A 20,080-nucleotide genomic window follows, 5' to 3' on the forward strand; every position below is an offset into this window, starting at 1 on the left:
GGTTAACTAATCCTTCAGTTAAAAGAAAAAACGTTTTTTTAAACCTCGCTCTTGATTGGCAAATTAGTCAGTTTTCTTAATGAAATAAATGCATTTTGGCATAAGAATCTTTAGATATTTGTACTTAAAAACAACTTTTTAAACAAACAAACAAAAAAAACATATATGCAGACAAAATATTTAATTTGGCTCTAAACATTATTTGAGATGCCCTGCAGGCTAAACACACTCTAGAGATCAGCGCTAATGCTGAGAACGGCACGCTAACACGCCGCCGCATGCGTGTCGGAGCAGGTTTAGCTTTAATGTGTCCCTCAGGTGTTTCATCTGTCTGTGGGACGCTAGTACACAGAGTTTCTTCTGTCACAGGTGACTGTGCATTGAATTACCCTTCTGTGACTCGATGGGCTTAATAACAGACTGACAGTGTGTCGTGTGTGAGTGGCTTAATGCCTCGTCTTTTGAGTTATGCTGATAAATGAGCAGCGACAGAGAGAGTTTCTAATGTTCATCTGACTGGATCGACAGCATTCCTGCTCCACCACACACCAAACACTCATGCATTTACACACCTGTTAACCATTTGTAAGAGCAGATGAATATTTCTTTACTGCATTTCATCGCCTTGTACCCACATGTGCAATGACAATAACGTTAAATCTAATTTCATCTATTGATTTTTAGCATTTCAGACCCAATAATTCTCATTGCCGTATATTTACCTTCATGCAATGGCAGACGCATTTATCCAAAGCGCATTAATGCATTAACTTGTGCTGAAATGTTTGGAATAATATGTATATATATTTTTAAATAAGTCTCTTCTATTCGCCAAGGCTGCATTTTTTTGGGTTTAAAAACAGTAAAAATTGTGAGATGTTTTAACAGCATCATTCCTCCAGTCTTCAGTGTCACATGATCCTTCAGAAATCATGCACATATGATGATTTGCTGCTCAAGAAACATGTCTTTGATGAAAAGGTAAAGTCCAAAAACAAAAATAGTCATCTTTTGTAAGACTATAAATTTCTTTACTGTCACTTTTGATCAAATAAATGCATCCAACAACTTTTGAACAGTAATGTGTATATATATATATATGTGTGTGTAAGTTGTCTATGCATTAAAATCAGCATTTCCATCTGCTCTGTGACACATGATCGCTGTTTCTGGGGATCGTCAGTCGAGCAGGTTTTTCAGGGGACGGTCAGAGTGCAGAAGAGGAAGAGTTGGACAGGAACAGGTACGTCCAGTCTGAACCGCCTGAATGAGACACACCTGTTTCAGTGGGCGGAGCCACAGCAGGTGACAGACAAGCATAGCACAAGACAGACGGGACCTGGACAGCACAGAGACGCAGAGACGGATCGCAGACGCAGCACACGGCATGTTTAAGAAGAAGGAATACAGTCCTGTCAAGGCCGGGCAGTGAGTTTCTATCACTTCTTGTTTCTGTTGGCTCTCGTATGATGTTTACACCTGTAGCGAGAGAATTATGGGTCATTAGATCACAGACACACACCTGAATGAATGGCAGATCTGTCTAAAGGTGTTTTAAAGTAGAAACAGACTGCTGTTTATGTGTTATAGCTGCGAGCTGACTGGAGTGTGTGATTTATCTTTATAACAGGGCAGGGCCGTATCTCTCTCTCACACACACACACACACACACACGGGTCATTGAGTTAGCTGGAGGTTTTATTAGGGATAATGTACCGTAAAACTGGCGTTATTGCAAAATAATGCATAACGGGCTGATCCTTGTCTTTGCTCATTATGTGACTAATCAACAAAAAATGCATCACATGGAGCTGAAATATTGAAATTAATTTATTATGTGACAAGAAAAACCAGTCGTGCTTGACAATAAGACTGCCTTTGTGAACACTGTATTAGTTAACATGACCTGACAATGAAAGAAAGCATGTAATAATCTCAGTTAATGGTCATTTCAATATTTACTGATGCATCAAAAGTTTCTGTTAGTTTTATTTAATGTACCTGAGCTGACATGAGCTAACAATGAACAATTGTGTTTGAGAAATACGTTTACAAATGTGTTGCTCAACTAATGGGATGCTAGTGTAAACGTACTGGACAGAAAGATTCTTCTAGAAGGAAAAAAAAGACACATTTTACACATATATTATATTAACTTACATTAAAAAAGATTAATGAATGCTGTTGCAAATGTCTTGCTATGGAACTATTGGGACCTCTTTGGACTGAAAGATTAATCTGAATAAATTGAATAAGCATTAATTTAATTTTTATTATACTTTATGTATTAACTTATATTATAAAGTGTAAAATATTCTGTTAAAAGTGTATTTCTCAACTAGTGCCTATGGCCGTGATTATAAGGTGTCACTGAAAGCCTCACTGTGGATGACAGCGTCGGCCAATCAGGTCGCAGGATCCTGACATGCAGCTGACAGCTAGTGAGGGGAACTAGTTCTGACGGTTTGTGGGGTGGGACATCTCTAAACTACAGCGAGTTGATGTGTGATATACAAACCTCCAGGAGAGACAGGAGAGGATGTGGGATCTCTCTCTCAGACAGCACACGCCTCTTGTGTAACCATTACACATGCATGCAGCTTTTATGACACTATTAATTATGCATTAGCTGATTTAAAAATGGTGGAACATCATTTTTTATTCATATATATTTAACATGCCATCACATACATTTCAACCTGCTGAATAAAACACATACTCAGCGATACTGAGAAAAAATGAATAATTCTGTGTAACTCAAGGAAGCACATTTTATTTCATTTTATTAATGGTTTCATTTATAGATCAATTTGCCAGAGCTTTTTGTATTTAATTTTATTGTAGTTTATGTAATTTTTTTCTTTATAAGTTATATTTTACATTTTATTTTATATATTTTTTTTCTTATGATATTACTATTAAATTATTAAAATGTATGAATTTATTAAGACTATATATTTAATTCTGTTTATTTTATATTTCATTTTCAGTTATATTTCACATTTTATTTTATTTATCTTATATTTATTATATTTTATATTGCTACTTTTTAAATGTTATTTAATATTAATTAAATTTAGTATTTAATCATTTAATATTTCGTTTTTATTTTATTTATATTATATAAAAAAAAATTTGGTATGTTTTTATGTTATTGCCCTTCGTGCCGCTCCATATCTTCCTAGAGCAGGGAGAACAGAAAGCTGTTGTTCAGTGTGTGTTAAGTGAGTCATGTCTATTATCTGACGCCGGTGTAGATCCAGCTGATCGTGTTTGTGTGTGTTTCCCGCTGAGGCTGTTTGTGAGCCGCTCTTGTGTTCAGGATCAGCCCATGTAAAGATGGGTGTGTTGTTTAAAGCACCGGTTCTCCTCTGTGTGTGTGAGTGTGTGTATCGGGAGGTGTGTGTTTAACCCAGACTCTAATTGTGTGCTAATCAGCGTGAGTAATTCGTTCCTCATGCTGATGTGTCACTGATTGGTGTAATTTATGAATGGTTAATTGTTGGATTTGAATGAGCAAAATCTCCCTGTGTTTGAGTTCGACTCGTAAACATTTGTTCCCTTCGAGATGACGGCTGTTCAGGAGTTTGTGGCATGTTTCAGCGGTCGCTCACTATAGTTTCACCTTCCTCTGATTATTAAAACACTCTAAATCTGTTTTCACCATTGTTCACTTTATTTTATTAAATTTTTATTTTTTTGTGTATGGTAAATGATTATTGTATGCATTTTGACAATTAATTTTTAAAATTATAGTCTCTATAATATATCATAGATTTATCAACTTTATCAACATTCATTCATTCATTTTTTTAGCTGGTGAGCTTAATCATAGTATTAAAATTAAAATTAAAATTTTAATTTAATTTAATTTTTTAATCATAGTATGAATTTTGTCAAATTAATTTGTAAAAGTTGACATATATCATGCAGTTTCTTAATATGTATCTTAATAACATGCATTATATTTTTTCCCCTATTTTTGAATTAATTTGTTGCTATATTTTCTATTTTTTTTTAAATGTTATTGTATGTATTATATAATATTTTTCAAAATGTTTAATTACCTTTTCATTCATTCATTCATTTATTTAAATTGTGAATATTGCCATTACAAGGTTCTTTACAAATGAGAATACAAGTATTTCATGCATGCTGTCTCTCAATTAACCTTTATAATATTTACAAATTGTCAGTTTTTTGACCACCTTGATCGATTTATTGATTGATTGATCTTCCAAAATTGTGAATATGACCATTGCATGAATTTTGACAAATGAAGATTTAGTGCAAATACTTCATGAGGTCTCTTATTATATCTGTGCAGTGGAATAATAACGGCACAGTGTTGTGAAATGCCACAGAGGTGAGCAGAAAGACTCACACAATCCGCCCAGATCCCTCCCCAGAAATGTGTGGCATGAATGGCTCTTTGGCTTGTAATGGCGGCCGCACGCTGGGTTGAGTAAAGACAGAGCCAGGGTGTGACTTTATACAGCAGCAGCAGCAGAGATTCCTCAAGAGCAGAGCAGGAATTCCCAGAGTTCCACCTCAACATTCCACAGACACGCCCACACACCTGTCAATCACTCTCTCTCTCTCTCTCTCTCTCTCTCTCTCAGTGTCTCTCTCTCAGGAGGGTGTGATGCGGTTGTGTAAACGACTGCAGGAATGTCAGCACAATAAACACAGATGAGCTTGCCTTGAATCCTGATTGACATATGTAGATTAATTTCGGCGTTGGAGAAAGTAGAAACTGAATTCTGATGAAATGTCATTTCTTTTGTTGAGCTTGACAAACCAGCAGTGACTGAGCGACAGTGACTCTCACTCTGTTAAACACATACTTGAGCTTGAGACGTGTGTGTTTCTGCAGCAGGTGAAGCGTGAGCGGATGTTTATGGTGCTGGAGTGATGCTGAACGTCTCTCTCATGTTTCCATCCGTTCAGGTCGCAGGCCAATGACATGCTGGCTGTGAACACACGCCTGCAGAAGAACGCAGACCAGGTGGAGAAGAACGTCCTGCTGGCCGATAAACTGCTGCTGGAGGCGAGACACACACACACACACACACACACACACACACACATCAATGATATTTCATATATGTTGTCTCTCAAATCAAAGCTAGCTCATTAGCAGACATGCTACATTGTTAATCCAGCTGTTTTGTCTGTGTGATCAGGATCTGGAGAACAAGCGTGCAGGTTCTCCTCTCAAACAGCAGGGTCCGGCCGCAGAGAACCTGTCTCAGGCCGAGGTCTTACTGAAGGACCTCTTCATGGACGTCAGCAAAGCCAAAAAACTGCAGCACCCACAGGCCAGCGAGATCGAGCGAGAGTGAGTCCACAAACACAAACACACACCGTACACTCGAGCGAGCGCTCAGCACTAACGCTTTCCTCTGATGTGTGTGTGTGTGTGTGTGTGTGTGTAGTGTGAGTAACCTGCACGAGCGCTGGTCCAAATACTGCAGCACCTACAGAGATCTGTACGGCCAGCTGCACGAGATCTACCTGCCTCCCGGAGTCGACTGGAGCAAACTGCTGTCCGACAAACAGGTGACACATCAGCACAACATCAATATGAGCAGCAGAGAGAAGTGAGAGGAAAAGAGCAGTTAAACGAGCTTCAGACGAGGCTTGTCCAGAGAACCTTTCCTCAAGAAGATCTGGGATCTGGTGCTTTAAAGCAGGATTCAAACTGAGGTCGAGACAAACTAAAGGTGCAGAAGGGAGAGCTAGAATGTGCATAGAAACAAAAATATTTAGAGAAATGTAAAAAAAAAAAGTAAAAAAAAAAAAGCAAACATATATAAATGATAAAAAACAAAAAGATTTATATACATAAACAAAAATTGTATTCAAATAAATAAGTAATAGCTAGACATTAGATTAAAACAAAAAACAAAGGAAGAAATTGTATTCAATTAAAAATTGCTTAAAATAAACACAAAAAACTAAATAAATGCAAAAATGATAATACATGAAATCAACATAGATATAGTACTATAAAAGAAAAAATGTTAAATTATGTTTTTCAAATACTTATTAAATAATTAAAAAAGAATGTAAAAATGTATTAAACGAAATACTAACATAAATATTAAAACTAAATACATTAAATAAATATAATAAATACATATAGTACTATAAGAATACAATGCTTACATAGAAGAAACTATATATTCAACAGAGACTATGTATAAAAATATAGTTTAATATATATTACTATATATTATAACAGAATCTGTATATTTTCTAAATAATTTTGTAAACATTTAATTACAGATAAATAAGTATATACACATTAGATTGACAAAAACCAACAACAACAAAAAGATAAATGGATTAAAATAAATAAGTAAATAAATACAAATTAGATTAAATACTTAAATGAATGTTACATTAAAAAACAATGAAGAAAGAAAATAGTAAATAAATAAATGAATGATAAAGTTCTATAATAGAAAAAAGTAAATAAAATAAATAAAGTAATATAATAACTAATATATATATATATATATATATATATATATATATATATATAGTAGTAACTAAATAATAACTAAATATTTCCCAAATATTTTTTAAGCGTATTTATAATATATATATTTTTTTTTCAAACCTAAAATTGGGTCTTTATACAGAAGATAATATAGCTGCCTCATGTTTGAGGGTTGATGGCTTCTCAAAGACAGAAAACCGCTTTCAAGCACCAAACACCCAGAAACACAGATCTGAGGAAGACTTCATGAAACACCAAGAGCTCTATTCATCTCCAAACAGCTCAAGAGACATCAGAGAAGCCAAGAGCGTCTGAAGGAGCTTTATACATGTGTGTGTGTGTGTGTGTGTGTTTCAGAAGCTGATTCAGGGAGATGTTTACGGTCCAACTCTGTCTGATGTGGAGAAACAGATCGCAGCACATAACATCCTGCATAAACAGATGGAGGCGTATCGCTCGGCCCTGGAGAGCAGCAGCGTCAGTCTCACACACACACACACACACAGTAAACAAACACACACATGCACTTTTACTAGCACTGTGTAAATCAGATTCCAGAGGATGGGAACCAAGTGCCTTTAGCATAACACTCATTTAATTCATTTTAATAATGTTTCCCCCTTTCACTTGAGTTCTTGTAGAATCATTTTAGAATAAAATAGGATCATTTTTGTTTGTACATTTTTTTAAATATATTTCACACTTAATAATAATGTTTCATTTGTTAACATTAGTTAATTCAGCACGAACACTGAGAAATATATATTTTAAAAGCATTTATTAGACTCGGATAATGTTAATAAATAAAAATACAACTCTGAATTGTTTGTTCATGTTAGTTCACAGTGAATTAACTTAATTTAACAAATAAAAATAAATTTAATTAAAGTCATTAATTAGTAAATGATTTAATGATTAAGTGCTGTAGAAGTGTGGTTTATTATTTGTTTATTTGAACTAATATTAATTGCATTATTGCCTACTTGTTTATTTTTTTTTATCAAGTACAGTTTTATGCAACTTTTTATGCTTTAACTTAACAACATTGCTAAGGTTATATTACAGTATTGTATTACAGTTGTAATATTATTGTCTAACATCCACTGGACACTGTTCTTCTCTAACAGGATAACTCCTCCGCTCTTCAGAAGCAGTATGCAGATCTCCTGGTAAGACTTTCTGAAATCTGGTCATGTTTCCCAGTGACAGAGGTGTGCATTACTGCTGTGGTGAAGTGCAGATCTGTGTAGTGAGTGTGTGTGTGTGTGTGTGTGTGTGCAGGAGGCGAGTGAGCGGCGCCGGCAGCACCTGGCGTCTCTCTATGAGTTCATGCACAGCGTCAGTAAAGAGCTGCTGTATCTGAGTGAACAGCAGCACAAGATCATCAGCCGAGACTGGAGCGAGCGCATGATGGACAGCGCAGGGGTGCGCATGGACTTCGAGGTGAGCAGCACTACAAACTCATCAAACATTATTTGCTCACTCACAAGTTGTTTCAAACCTGTTAGGGGTTAGTTTTATTTTCCTGCTGAATATAAAGAGAAGATACTTCGAAGAATGTTGGCAACCAAACACTTTCTGGTCTCCATTGACTCTTACAGGATCTTCTTTATCTATACTGTGGAAGTCAATGGCTACCGTCAGCTATTTGATAACGAATATTTCTCTTGATATTTTTTACCTATGCCTTTTATATGAATGATGTTTCTGCATGTGTTTCAGAGGTTTAAGAACAACGGTCTGCTGTCACACGAGAAGGAGGTGAGCCAGATACAGGAGGACGCCAGTGTGCTCATCAAAAACAAACACCCCGGCTCGGACATTGTTAAGGTATTCATTCAGTCAGTCAGTGGTTTAGTGCTTTCTTCATTTATTCTGTTTTTTTTTGTTTGTTTATCATTTATGATTAGTTGTTTATTTATTCATTCTTTCACTAGCTCGCCTAAGTTCATCTATTCATTGAATATTTTAGGGTAACACTTTAGAATAAGGTTCCATTAGTTAATGTTAGTTAACTACGTTCGTTAACATGAACTAAGCAAGAACAATCCTTCTACAGCATTTATGTCTTAGTTCATGTTAATTTCAACATTTACTAATGCATTATTTCAATCAAAAGTTGTGCTTGTTAACATTAGTTAATGCACTGTGAATTACCATGAACTAACAATGAATAACTGTATTTTCATTAACTAACATTAACGAAGATGAATAAATACAGTAATAAATGTATTATTCATTGTTTGTTCATGTTAATTAATACATTAACTAACATTAACTAATGGAACCTTATTCTAAAGTGTTACCTATTTTGGTATTATGTATTCGTTTATTTTTTTTACAGTTCATTCATTCATTAATTCTCTCACTAACCGTTAATTAATTGTTCATTTGTTTGTTCATTCATTAAACAGCGTATTTTTACTAAATTGATTCACACATATATTTATTTAATCATACGTTCATGCATCTGTCAGTTAATTTATTATATGCCTCACTAACATATTAACGCATTATACAGTAATTTGTTTCTCAATTCATTAGTTTGTTCATTTATTCACACATTTATTTAGTATAAATTTGTTCTGTTCATTTAGTTTGTTAATTCATTTGTTCATTCAACGAAGAACACACTGATTCATTATTCATTTGTGTTTGATCATTTATTTGTGCATTCATCAATTTATTTATTTCATTTGTTTGACAGTTTATTCATTCAGTCACTAACATATTTATTGATAAATTTCTGATTTGATAATGTTTTGTTCATTCCTCGTATCATTTATTTAATAATGGTCATTTGTTTTAATTTTCTTTGACCGTTTTGGTTTCTTTGAGTATTTGTTTGTTCACTTATTACCTCAAACAATCATTTATTTCAGTTTGTTTATTTTTTTAACAATTTAATTAATTTGCTTTTCAGTTAATTCAATTATTCCATCACTATTAATTTTTATTATTAACTTGTTTGGTCATTTATGTTCATTTGTTTACTTATTTAATCTTTCATTCGCGTCACCGTTTCTCAACACATTTGTTCCTGGTGTATTTGATTTCTTGTTCATGAATTAGTTCATTCGTCTGTTCGATGATTTACTGATTGGCTGAATGAAGGTGATTTCCCGTGTGTTTCAGTCGTACTGCACAGACGTGTCGAGAGAGTGGCAGCAATTCCTCAATCTGTGTCTGTGTCAGGACACACACCTGGACAACGTGGAGGAATACAAGAAAGTACGCAAACACACACACACACACACACACACATGACATAAGAAGCAGGAGATTCAGATGAGCATTTACTCAAACGACTGCATGTGTGTTTTGATCTCAGTATCAGCTGGATTTGGAGACGTTCACTGAGTCGCTGAAGAGAATCAAATCCACGACCGAACCGTCAGCGCTGAACAACATGAGCAACTCTGAGATCCTGCTGACGCTGGAGGTCAGACACACACACACACACACACACACACACACACTGTGATATATTAGTAATCCCGTATGGTTAACAAGTGTGTGTTTGTGTGCAGGCTGAGGAGAGGTCCGTCATGAGGAACGAGCAGCGTCTGGCGGATCTGAGAGAGCTTTGCACCAACATCGCCCCTCTACCCCTGCGCCGCAGCACCACAGACAAACACATCAGCGCCATCGCCCTGTGTGACTGGAGCACGGACAAGGTAACGTCCGCTCTGCCTGAAATTAATACTTGTATTCAGCAAGTATGCTTTACATTGATCACAAGTGATGGTAAAGACATTTAGGATGTTGCAAAAGATTTGGAAAGTAAGATGCTAAAGGTTTCTGTGCTGCAGGACTCTGTGAAAAGAGGCGACAGGGTCACGCTGGTCTCTGATCCCAGACAGGAGATCTGGGAGGTGAAGTCCAGCACAGGAGAGACCAAGCTCATCCCAGGAGTCTGCTTCCTCATCCCTCCGCCCGATTCAGCCGCCATCAACAAGGTGGACAGGTGAGGAAGCTCCCGAGACGCAGGAAGTGCAGGTGTAGTTCTCCCAGCCGCTTCCTGTTTTAACAGTCCTGTGTTTCTCTCTTGTTTCCAGTCTGAGCAGGGATTTCTCCGATCTGAAGAAGACGAGGTCCGCTCTACAGACCCAGGCCAAGACACCGACCCTGGAAACAGTGCAGTTCGTAAAACAGGGTATAATATACTATTCGTTTTTTTTATATTCATATCAATTAACGTTTTATTATTTTAGTTGTGTCTTTTTTTTTTTATGTGACTGCATAGTTATAGACTTATAAAAAAGTATGTTTAGTTTTAGTTGTTTTAGTACTTCAACTGAAAATATAAAAACAATCTAAGGCAGCATTTCACGTTTCATTGTTTATTTCAGTTTATTTTATTTCATATAAACAATTTTTTTTTTATGATCTTAATTTTAGTTAAAAGAATAGTTCACTCAAAAAAGAACCTTTACTGAAAATATGCTCCAGGATGATTTTGTTTCTTCATCAAATTTAGAGAAATGTAGCATTGCATCACCGTCAGACGGCGGCATTCACTGCTGCATTTCTCCAAATCTGATGAAGAAACAAACTGATCTACATCTTGGATGGCCTGGGGTTGAGGCGTCATATTAAATTTGAGTCGTAAATGATGTTATTCCTCCCGGCAGTCGCTGTGGCCACGGTTCCCGACAGCGCGAAGGCCGGCCTCATTGACAGCCGACTGGAACAGATCTATTCAGACCTGCTGAAGTTAGAGAAGGACATCCAGAACCGAATGAGGTCTCAGTTAGACCGTGCCGCACCCATCGGAGATCTGACCGCCAGAATCAAAGACCAGGATGTAAGAGTGGGAAACAAAACCAAAAGATTTTTGAGTCTAAATCTGATTATTTAGCTGGTCAAAGAAGACACATTAGGAAACATTGAGTGACTTTCACTTTGGTTTGATCTCTCCAGAGTTTTGTCATGATTCTGAAGAAACTGGAGGCTGAGAAAGCATCGGCTCAAAGGGAAATGGAGCCACTGATCTCCCAGAAACCCCTGGGGCCCACCACGTCCTCGCTGCCACTTAAACTAAGCAAAGTCAGCAACAAGATAGACGACATCACCGCCCTCTCTGATCTCTACAACAAGAAGTAAGAACGCATGCCTGTGGTAAATCATACAAGCAAGGCTTCATAAAGTACTGTGGTTTTACTATGGATTTTGGGGGTGATACTATGGTTCAAGCATGGGATTGTTTCCTCAGGGCCGCATCTTCCATGTTCCTGGAGAAACAGATCAAGAAGGTGGACGACATGCTGACGGTGTTCGAGGATCAGTTGGCTGCAGACACCGGCATCTTAGATGAGCCCAACGCCATCCGCATCCACTCCAAACAGCTGCAGGTAGACACTTATCACACACACACCATGCTGATATGAGGCTTTATCTATAATATTATAGGGATATTTCAGCCAAAAACAGAGATTCTGACATCATTTATGATCTTAAATATACAATAATAATAATTATTATTATTATTTTTAAATAAAGTAACTGAAAAGTAGTCTTTGTGGGATCACACAATTTTTAAAAATCAAATAAATTATTTATTTATTTATATTTGTTTTAAAAAGGATGCATTGCGTTGATTAAAAATCCTAAAAATAAAACATATTAGTTTCTAGAAAAGTATGAAGCAGCACAACTGTTTTCAACATTGATAATAATGAAAAATTTTTCAAATTTACATATTCATATCATATCAGCATATTAGAATGATTTCTGTAGGATCATGTGACACTTGATATGTAATAATATTTCACAATAATACAGTTTTTACTGTGTTTTGGACAAATAATTGCAGCCTTGGTGAGCATAAGAGTAGTGAACCGTAGCCTTATGAAAGAGAGCACCAATTTACCAGCCATTAACTAAATATCTTAGATTTAGGCTACGTTTACACTGGGTCGTTTTCATTTTAAAACACATAACTTTTGCAAGGTTTACGCCTCTTGTTCACTCTACTCTGACATTTTTGTCCCTTGAAAACCGAGACTTTCAAAAACGCAGCTGACTCCATTTTAGTATGTAAACTCCAGCTGCATTTCAGTTCAAATGGACCAAAACGAAGACTTTTGAAAACAATGGCATGGCTGCCCACATTCGCTCCCTGTATCCTTGACGACCGTGTAAACAATAACATCATGCTCATTGTTGTACAGGCATGAATGATCATGTGACATGCGTTTTCAGTTTTCAGCGTGGAAAAAGATAGTGTCTGAAATGCAGTGAAACCGCAAGTGGATCGTTTTCATTTTAAAATGCAGTTTTAGGGGAAAAAAATGCACTAGTGTAAACAGGCCCTTAATGTTGAAATAAAAGCAGTAATGGTTTTGATATGGTACAACTTCCCATTCAAACAATGTAAGATGTTTCTGTATGTCTGCAATTGTTTTCTCTTTAGATCATGAGCAAAGAGGTTGCATCCAAGAAAAATGACATCCAGCAGTTGAACCGTGAGCTGGAAGTAACAGAGCAGGCGTGTAGCTCCCTGCAGAAGGGCTTCCAGGAGTATTGCCCTGATATCCGCCATCAAGAGGCCGAGGTCAGGCGCTTGAGGAATCGCTACTCCAACATCAACAGCCAGCTACAGCAAAGGTGAAGTGTTATAAAGAGGCCTTTTATCATTTATGTTGACATATTTTTTTTTTTAATGAGGCAAATCTACTTTTTTATGATGCTACACACCTTTAAACTCTGTTTTAAACTTTTTACTTCACAGGGCGACTCTGTTGCAAGAGGCTGTGAATAAAAATCAGGAATTTAACAGTGCCATCCAGTCACTCACTGCTTTCCTCATCAATATGCCCAATAACGAAGTTCGGCCTGGTGAAAGTGCGTCACAAATCTATGCCAAGCAAAACTCTCAGACGGTCAGTATTAAGTTTTATTGGTACGGTTTTAAAATGGTTAATTTGGATTATTTTTTTATGCCATTCTGTTTAGTGCCACTATTTTCATGGAAATGACATGCATCTCATTTAAATATCTCAGATGTGTCAAATTTATATTGCATGTAAATTTTTGTTTTGGTTTGCAGAGAGCAGTTGAAGACATCAATAGAAAGCAAGATGATGTAAACCGTTTGGTGAAAATTTCTCATGAACTGCAGGATGTTCTCAATGTACGACGGCCATCTTGAACACCATCATACTACTGCACATTTCACTTGTTAGTGCATCAATGCAAATGGTCTTTTGCTTCTGTGTCTTCAGGAGTATGAGCTGAATACAAACAAATACCGCAATGCATTGGGAAAACCAGAAATAAACACAAAAAGTACTGATTACATCACCCTGGCTGAAGCTGTGCAAAAGAAGGTAGGTTGCTTTGCCATAATGACCATAATAATGACTTCTTGTTTATGTACATTTCCAAATATCTGTACAATTGGCTACTTTTTAGGAAAGGGATGCTGTGAACTTCTATTCTGAAGTATCAGCACAGAATAATCAACTATTGAATCAAGTGATCTTAGCCAAGGACCTCATCAATAAGGTACTGACTTTCATAATCATTGGAATAAATAACAAGTTAATGCCAAATGTTGTCGAAGAGTGTACAGCTACCATGAACTTATAATCTTAAACTAAACAAATCTTTATTTGTATTCCATGAATAGAATGATGAAATTGTGAGCCATGTGGTGGTCAGGCAGCAAGTTCAGATGCAAAGTCAGCAGAAAGACATGGACGAAGTTGACGGTCTGAAGCGAGAGCTGGCTGAGGAAATAGCTCGCCGCAGTCATGCTGAGAATGATTTAGCCACCTACAGGAAACGGATGATGTCCCTGAAGAGTCGGAGAGGTGTGGAACGAGTGGAAGAAAAGGAAACTGTGCATTACTACCGTGATCCGAAGCTGGAGGCAGACTTGGAAGCACTGAAGAGGAGGATAACCGAAGAGTTCAATAAACGATCCCTATTGCAAACAGAAATTGAGATCGTCAACAAAAAAATTGTCAGTCATGAACGAGAGATTATCGACGTGAAGCCCAAGCTTGTAACAAAAGTGCTTACAGAAATTGAGCGTGATCCCAAATTGGATGTTGAAGCTGCGAGGATCAGGGAACTCATACTCAAACTAAAGGAGGAAATCCGATTGCACGAGAGTGAAACGGTACAGATGCGAACGGAAGTTACTGTCTTGGAGACGAAGAGGCCAGTAATTAAAGAGAAAGTGGTCCTGAAAGAGGTTTTGAAGCTGGAAAAAGACCCTGAAATGCTGAAATCTGTGATTACCTTGAAGAACGAGATCTCGGATGAGGGTATGAGATGCCAGAACCTGAATGATCAGATATTCCAGATTAGGAGTCAGATCAATAATCTAGAGAGGATTATTCCAACTATACAACCAAAAACTGTCATCAAAGAGGTGAAAAGGGTTGAGCAAGATGCTGATCTCCTACAGGAGTCAAAGACCCTCCGTGTACACCTGGAAGAGCTCATACGAGAATACAGTATTTTGATGAAAGAGTTATCCAGCCTTCAGCTCCGCTACAGCCAAGTGGAGACCATCAAACAAAAGGTTGAGTTTAATGAGATCATCCATGAGATCTTTAGAATTGACCCTGAGACAGAAGTGGAACTGAGACGGCTGAGAAACGAGCTTCTTGAAATAAGCAAATTGCGTACTAGCATCGAGAATGAGATCAATGTGATCATGGTGGATCTAAAGACTCTGCGTGCCGAGAAGCCCAAGGTAGAACTGAAGGAGATGACTCGAGAAGTGGTGAAAGAAGAGAGGAGTCCTGAAATTGTCAAAGAAATTAAGAGGTTGAATGAGCAGCTCACCATTTTGAGAACCAACTATGACTCCACAATGAATCGGGTGAATCGTCTACGAAAGGACAGGGATGAATGGAAGGCCGAAAGAACGAAGGTGGAGACTAAAGTGGTGACCAAAGAATTGATAAAGTATGAAAATGACCCTCTTCTGGAGAAGGAAGCTGAACGTCTCAGGAAGGAAGTACGTGACGAAGTACAGCGCCGTCGAACAGTAGAGGAGAATGTGTTTGACCTTCAAAACAAGTATATTGTGCTGGAGAGACAGAAACCTGAGGAAAGGGTTGTTGTCCAAGAAATTGTGCGCCTCCAGACAGATCCCAGTCAGATTCTTGCCCACGAAAGGTTAGTCAAGACTTTGGAAGAGACCATCAAGGGTCGTAGGCAGCTTGAACTGGACGTGCAGCAGATGAGATCTCTAGTCCTGGAGCTGGAGAAGAAACTGGAGCTAGTGGATAGGCAAAAGAAGATCCTAGTAGAGACAGAGCTGAGACAAATCAAGGCTAGAATCTATGAACTTGAAACTTGTCCAACGCCTGTTGAGGAAAAGATTGTTATAGAGGAGGTTTTGAAAGTTGAGAGAGACCCTATAGTGGACAAACGAATCACTGACCTTCGTGCTACCCTGGAAAGTGAGAGTGCCAGCTTTACCCGCCTGGAGAGAGATATTCGAAACCTCAAAATCAGGATAGAGTCCCTGACCAAAGAGAAATCTGTGGAGAGGGTCATCCACAAGGAGGTTATCAGGGTTGAGAAGGACCAAGCGGTGGAGTCAGAGAGAGAAAACCTTAGAGCTCAACTCACCCAGATGAAGAATGCTAGAGCCCTCAGAGATGAAGAATTTCTGCGACTCACCAACAAAATAACTCGTATTCAGACAACCAGAACAAATTTCTCTCAAGAAGAGACCACCATGATTGTTTACAGGGATAGAATCAAGAAAGAGCAAAACGAACTTCTGCAGGAGTTGAGAAGACTGGAGTCTCAAAAGCAGGAGATCACCATAACTTTCCAACATCAATCCAAACTCTTGAGTGAGAGAAACCAGGTCAACAGGCAAAAGACCATCAAGCTGGAGTCAGAACTCCAGCGTCTGGAGAGAGAAATCCTGGAAGTGAAAGACCTTATCAACCAGCGGGAAATTACTATCATGGACCTCCAGAAACAAGCAAAGGCAGTGCAACATGCAGATACAAACACCAGAGAGACCAACGTCTCCACCAAAATCACCATTCTTGACCCAGAGACTGGCAAAGACATGTCCCCTTATGATGCCTATCTTGAGGGTCTGATTGATCGCAATCAGTACATCCACCTCCAAGAGCTTGAGTGTAGCTGGGAGGAAATCACAACTGCTGGTCCTCAAGGTGAGACCACGCTTCTGCAGGATCGTAAAAGCGGGAAGCAGTACTCCATCGAGACAGCCCTGAAAAATGGCAGACTGACCCAATATGACCTTCAGCTCTACAGAGACGGAAAAATGACCATTTCAGAGTTTGCTCTTCTGGTTGCAGGGGAAAAGAAAACACTGTCCTTCCCTCCTCTAAGTACAACACAAACAACAACTGTTCAGACACTCGCTCCAACAAACTCCTCCACAATGACACGCCACTTATCCTCTAGCAACAGCAACTTGAACTCCCTGGTAAACACCAGTGGAGATGAGCTCTTCCCGATTTCTGGTGTCTTCGATGTCACCACAGAGAGCCGCATGTCCGTACGAAGTGCCCTAACACGCAAACTGATTGATGAAGACACAGCGATGAGGCTTCTGGAAGCTCAGGCCGCCACTGGAGGTATTGTGGACCTAAGCAAGAAGGACAAGCTCTCCATTCACAAGGCGGCAGAGCGTGGATTGATCGATTCGAGCCAGCTTCGAAAACTCCTCACTGCACAGAAGGCCTTTACTGGTTTTGAAGACCCCGTGTCCAAAGAGCGAATGTCAGTGGGAGAAGCAGCCCGTAAAGGATGGATCCCCAACGACAGTGCAGTGTGGTTCATGGAGGCACAGGTTCTGACTGGTGGACTGGTAGACCCAAAACGAGCAGGTCGCATCAACATACAGAAAGCCGTCGATACAAAACTGATCGACGAATCTGTGGCCAAGCAACTTCAGGATGATTCAACCTTCGTAACGAATGTGATCGACCCCATCAAGAAGGAAAAGATCACGTATAAAGAGGCCATGGCTCGATGCAAGAGGGACCAGACCACAGGTCTGCTCCTGCTCCCAGCTGCCTCGACTGACACCATTGACGCTCCATCCTATTCCAGCTACAAATTCTCCAAAAGATAAAGACAACACACAAGTGTGAAAACAGATTTAAGTTCTGCAAAGCAAGGGACTTTTGATTCTCTGGCTTTTTTCATAAACGTATATAAAATAATCTCTGGAGCCTCTCATACTTTTACTTTTTTATCTTTTCCTGTCTTTGTTTTAACATGCTCTTTCAGTTACTCATTATTTTCTGGTTTATCTTGATGAATGGGCTGCTGAATTGTTTCTGTTTCATATATACCCAAAATGACTATGTACTGATTTTCCAACAAGGAAAAGTGAATTACTAGAGTCAAATAAAGTCAATCTCAATTCTATCAATCTCAAAGCAAATTATTTTAAATAAATTAATTCTAAAGTCAATCTCTGAATGAAAATGCTTAACAGCTGGAATTCCCAAGCCGGGGTCCGTGAAGGGAACATTTTTGCAAGGCGTTCACATTTCCAAATAAATGCGACCTTTTGTGATCTCCTGTGTGAACGTGAAATGACCCAGAAGTGACCCGCATGCGCAGAAGAGTACTCAACGGTGAACGACGTCACTCGTTGTTTGCGGAAGTAGCTAACGTTAAACATGGATGTCAACAACAGTGTAGTTCTTTTGCAATATTAAAGTTATTTTCCCAACGGAGCCAGCACAATTACAATCTTCTCGTTTTAAGAAGAAAATTAAAAAGGAGGAGGAGAGCAAGGTTTTTGGCCATGGCGTTTTGTGGAGCAGTGTTAGCAACGTCGGTACAGAGAAACGTGTTGGTGCAGAGTCGCAGCCAGGAGTGGTGGGATACTGATGTGAGTGGCTTTTCTCGTTCCCGCCTACTTCAATGCAGAATTATGACGTTTGTAGCGTATCAATGATGTACGGGTCGGATACATGTGGCGTGGCCGTTCAGACGGAGGTCGCATTTCAAAAGATCGGATTCGTATCGGATTCAGGACCACATACCCAAGTGGCCTGGGTCACATTTGAAAAGATCGGATCTGTGTCGTTCAGACTATCATGCAAAGATCAGATACAGGTGGCATAGGGGCAAAAAAATCTGAATTGGGTTGTTTCAGCCTGCAGTGTGAACGTAGCCTGAAACTTTGATAATCCCCTCAATACAGGTATTCTATAACTTTTTAGAGTTTTGGTCCATAATAAAAGGTTTCCCAAATAATAAAGGTCTAAACATTAAATATTTCTTAAACCAAGAAAATTCGAAGAAGCTTACATTATCATTCCACTCTAAAAGTAATTATATTGGTTATAAATTAGTTTTTTTTTGTGTTCACGTCATCTTAAACATAAAAACAACACATGTACTCATAAATGCGTTTACCGTCTGAAATTTTATTTCTCTTTTTTTTCATAAAAATGTATCATTTTGGAAAAATATAGAACATATTTTTATATATATATCTCAAGTACATAGAGTGCTACTTAAATATCACAGTACAGTTACAATCAAACGCACATTTTTTTAATTTGCAAATAAATCAAAGCACTTTTATGTTCTGATTGTTCACCTCCGGTCACGTACAGTATTGTGCAAAAATCAAATGTCTCAAAATCATTGCGCAAAGAGATATAATCCCTTTACCATAAAAAACAATATGGAGTGTTGTTTACATCATTTCAACTCTGATTCAATAAGTCACACAGTTACAGACTCTAGAGAACGTCATCTAAACACAAATCAACACAACATGTTCTGTGGATGTTTGATCATTGCTATGGCTTTAAACCTTTCAGTCATGATTAGCCTGAATCATGCCGGAAAAAAATTCTACTGTAAAAGGACTGGTCACTGATATTTTGACATTTTAGCTTTAATACATCTAAGATATTGTGCTATTATTTAATTTTATTAATGCAAATACTTGAATATCATTTGTTTTAAAACCCAGAACCTCAGTGCCAGACTAAAATGATATAAGCTCACAACTTTAAAAATGTTTTAGTTCACAACGAAGCAGACAGCTTTGGCTATGGATGTTCATTTAATAAATGTCTTAACCTTTCACTGATGACATCACCCAGGAAGTGAGAGTCTTGAACAGATGTAAAGATTAGTTTTGATTTGAAAAATAATAATTATGCCATGAATATGAACTAAGTTGATGCTGATATAAGCATACCGTCAATTACTGCTCTTTATGAACATCTGTGCATTTTCTTGTTGTTTTGTAAATTATTAAGTTAAAATCGTAATGTTAGAATCTGTCTGACCCCAGAAGCGAATCAGGTTTTGTGTCTTATAAGAGCTTTTTAAAATGTAAAATAGTTTAATAAGAATTTCAAGAAAAACAAGCTTTCAGTAACGGGGCATTGAGCATATTACAATATCAACAATACAGCATATTTAGCAGTTATTTTGTATGTTTTTGATGAAAGATATTAATTTCCCAGGAGGATCTGAAGGCAGAATGTTCGGTACATAGAGAAACAGCTAATAATAGCTAATAACAGCAAAACAGTTCATGGCTAGAAGGAAAATATTTCTGTTTTTCATTTTAGTATT

The 20,080-nt window shown here is 37.8% G+C and overlaps 1 protein-coding gene across 1 annotated transcript; it reads left to right on the plus strand.

The window, feature by feature from the left end:
• Window positions 1-1,243: 1,243 nt before the first annotated feature.
• Window positions 1,244-17,942, plus strand: LOC113067875 (envoplakin). Its single transcript, XM_026240369.1, has 22 exons — window positions 1,244-1,428; window positions 4,951-5,050; window positions 5,187-5,341; window positions 5,439-5,562; window positions 6,866-6,985; window positions 7,636-7,677; window positions 7,790-7,951; window positions 8,231-8,338; window positions 9,644-9,739; window positions 9,840-9,950; window positions 10,039-10,185; window positions 10,321-10,475; window positions 10,567-10,664; window positions 11,143-11,315; window positions 11,432-11,610; window positions 11,724-11,862; window positions 12,924-13,117; window positions 13,242-13,392; window positions 13,560-13,643; window positions 13,735-13,839; window positions 13,925-14,017; window positions 14,142-17,942. The coding sequence occupies exons 1-22, from the start codon at window positions 1,388-1,390 to the stop codon at window positions 17,595-17,597; spliced, it is 6,033 nt and encodes a 2,010-aa protein (XP_026096154.1). The 5' UTR covers window positions 1,244-1,387; the 3' UTR covers window positions 17,598-17,942.
• The last annotated feature ends 2,138 nt before the right edge of the window (window positions 17,943-20,080 follow it).

This window comes from Carassius auratus, linkage group LG28B, assembly GCF_003368295.1.
Source record: "Carassius auratus strain Wakin linkage group LG28B, ASM336829v1, whole genome shotgun sequence".
Taxonomy (NCBI): Eukaryota; Metazoa; Chordata; class Actinopteri; order Cypriniformes; family Cyprinidae; genus Carassius; species Carassius auratus.

Coding starts and splice junctions, on each gene's coding strand:
- LOC113067875 (XM_026240369.1), top strand. CDS start 1,388: ATGTTTAAGAAGAAGGAATACAGTCCTGTCAAGGCCGGGCA. Junction 7,678..7,789: donor AGCAGTATGCAGATCTCCTG/GTAAGACTTTCT, acceptor GTGTGTGTGCAG/GAGGCGAGTGAGCGGCGCCG. Junction 11,863..12,923: donor TCCACTCCAAACAGCTGCAG/GTAGACACTTAT, acceptor TTTTCTCTTTAG/ATCATGAGCAAAGAGGTTGC.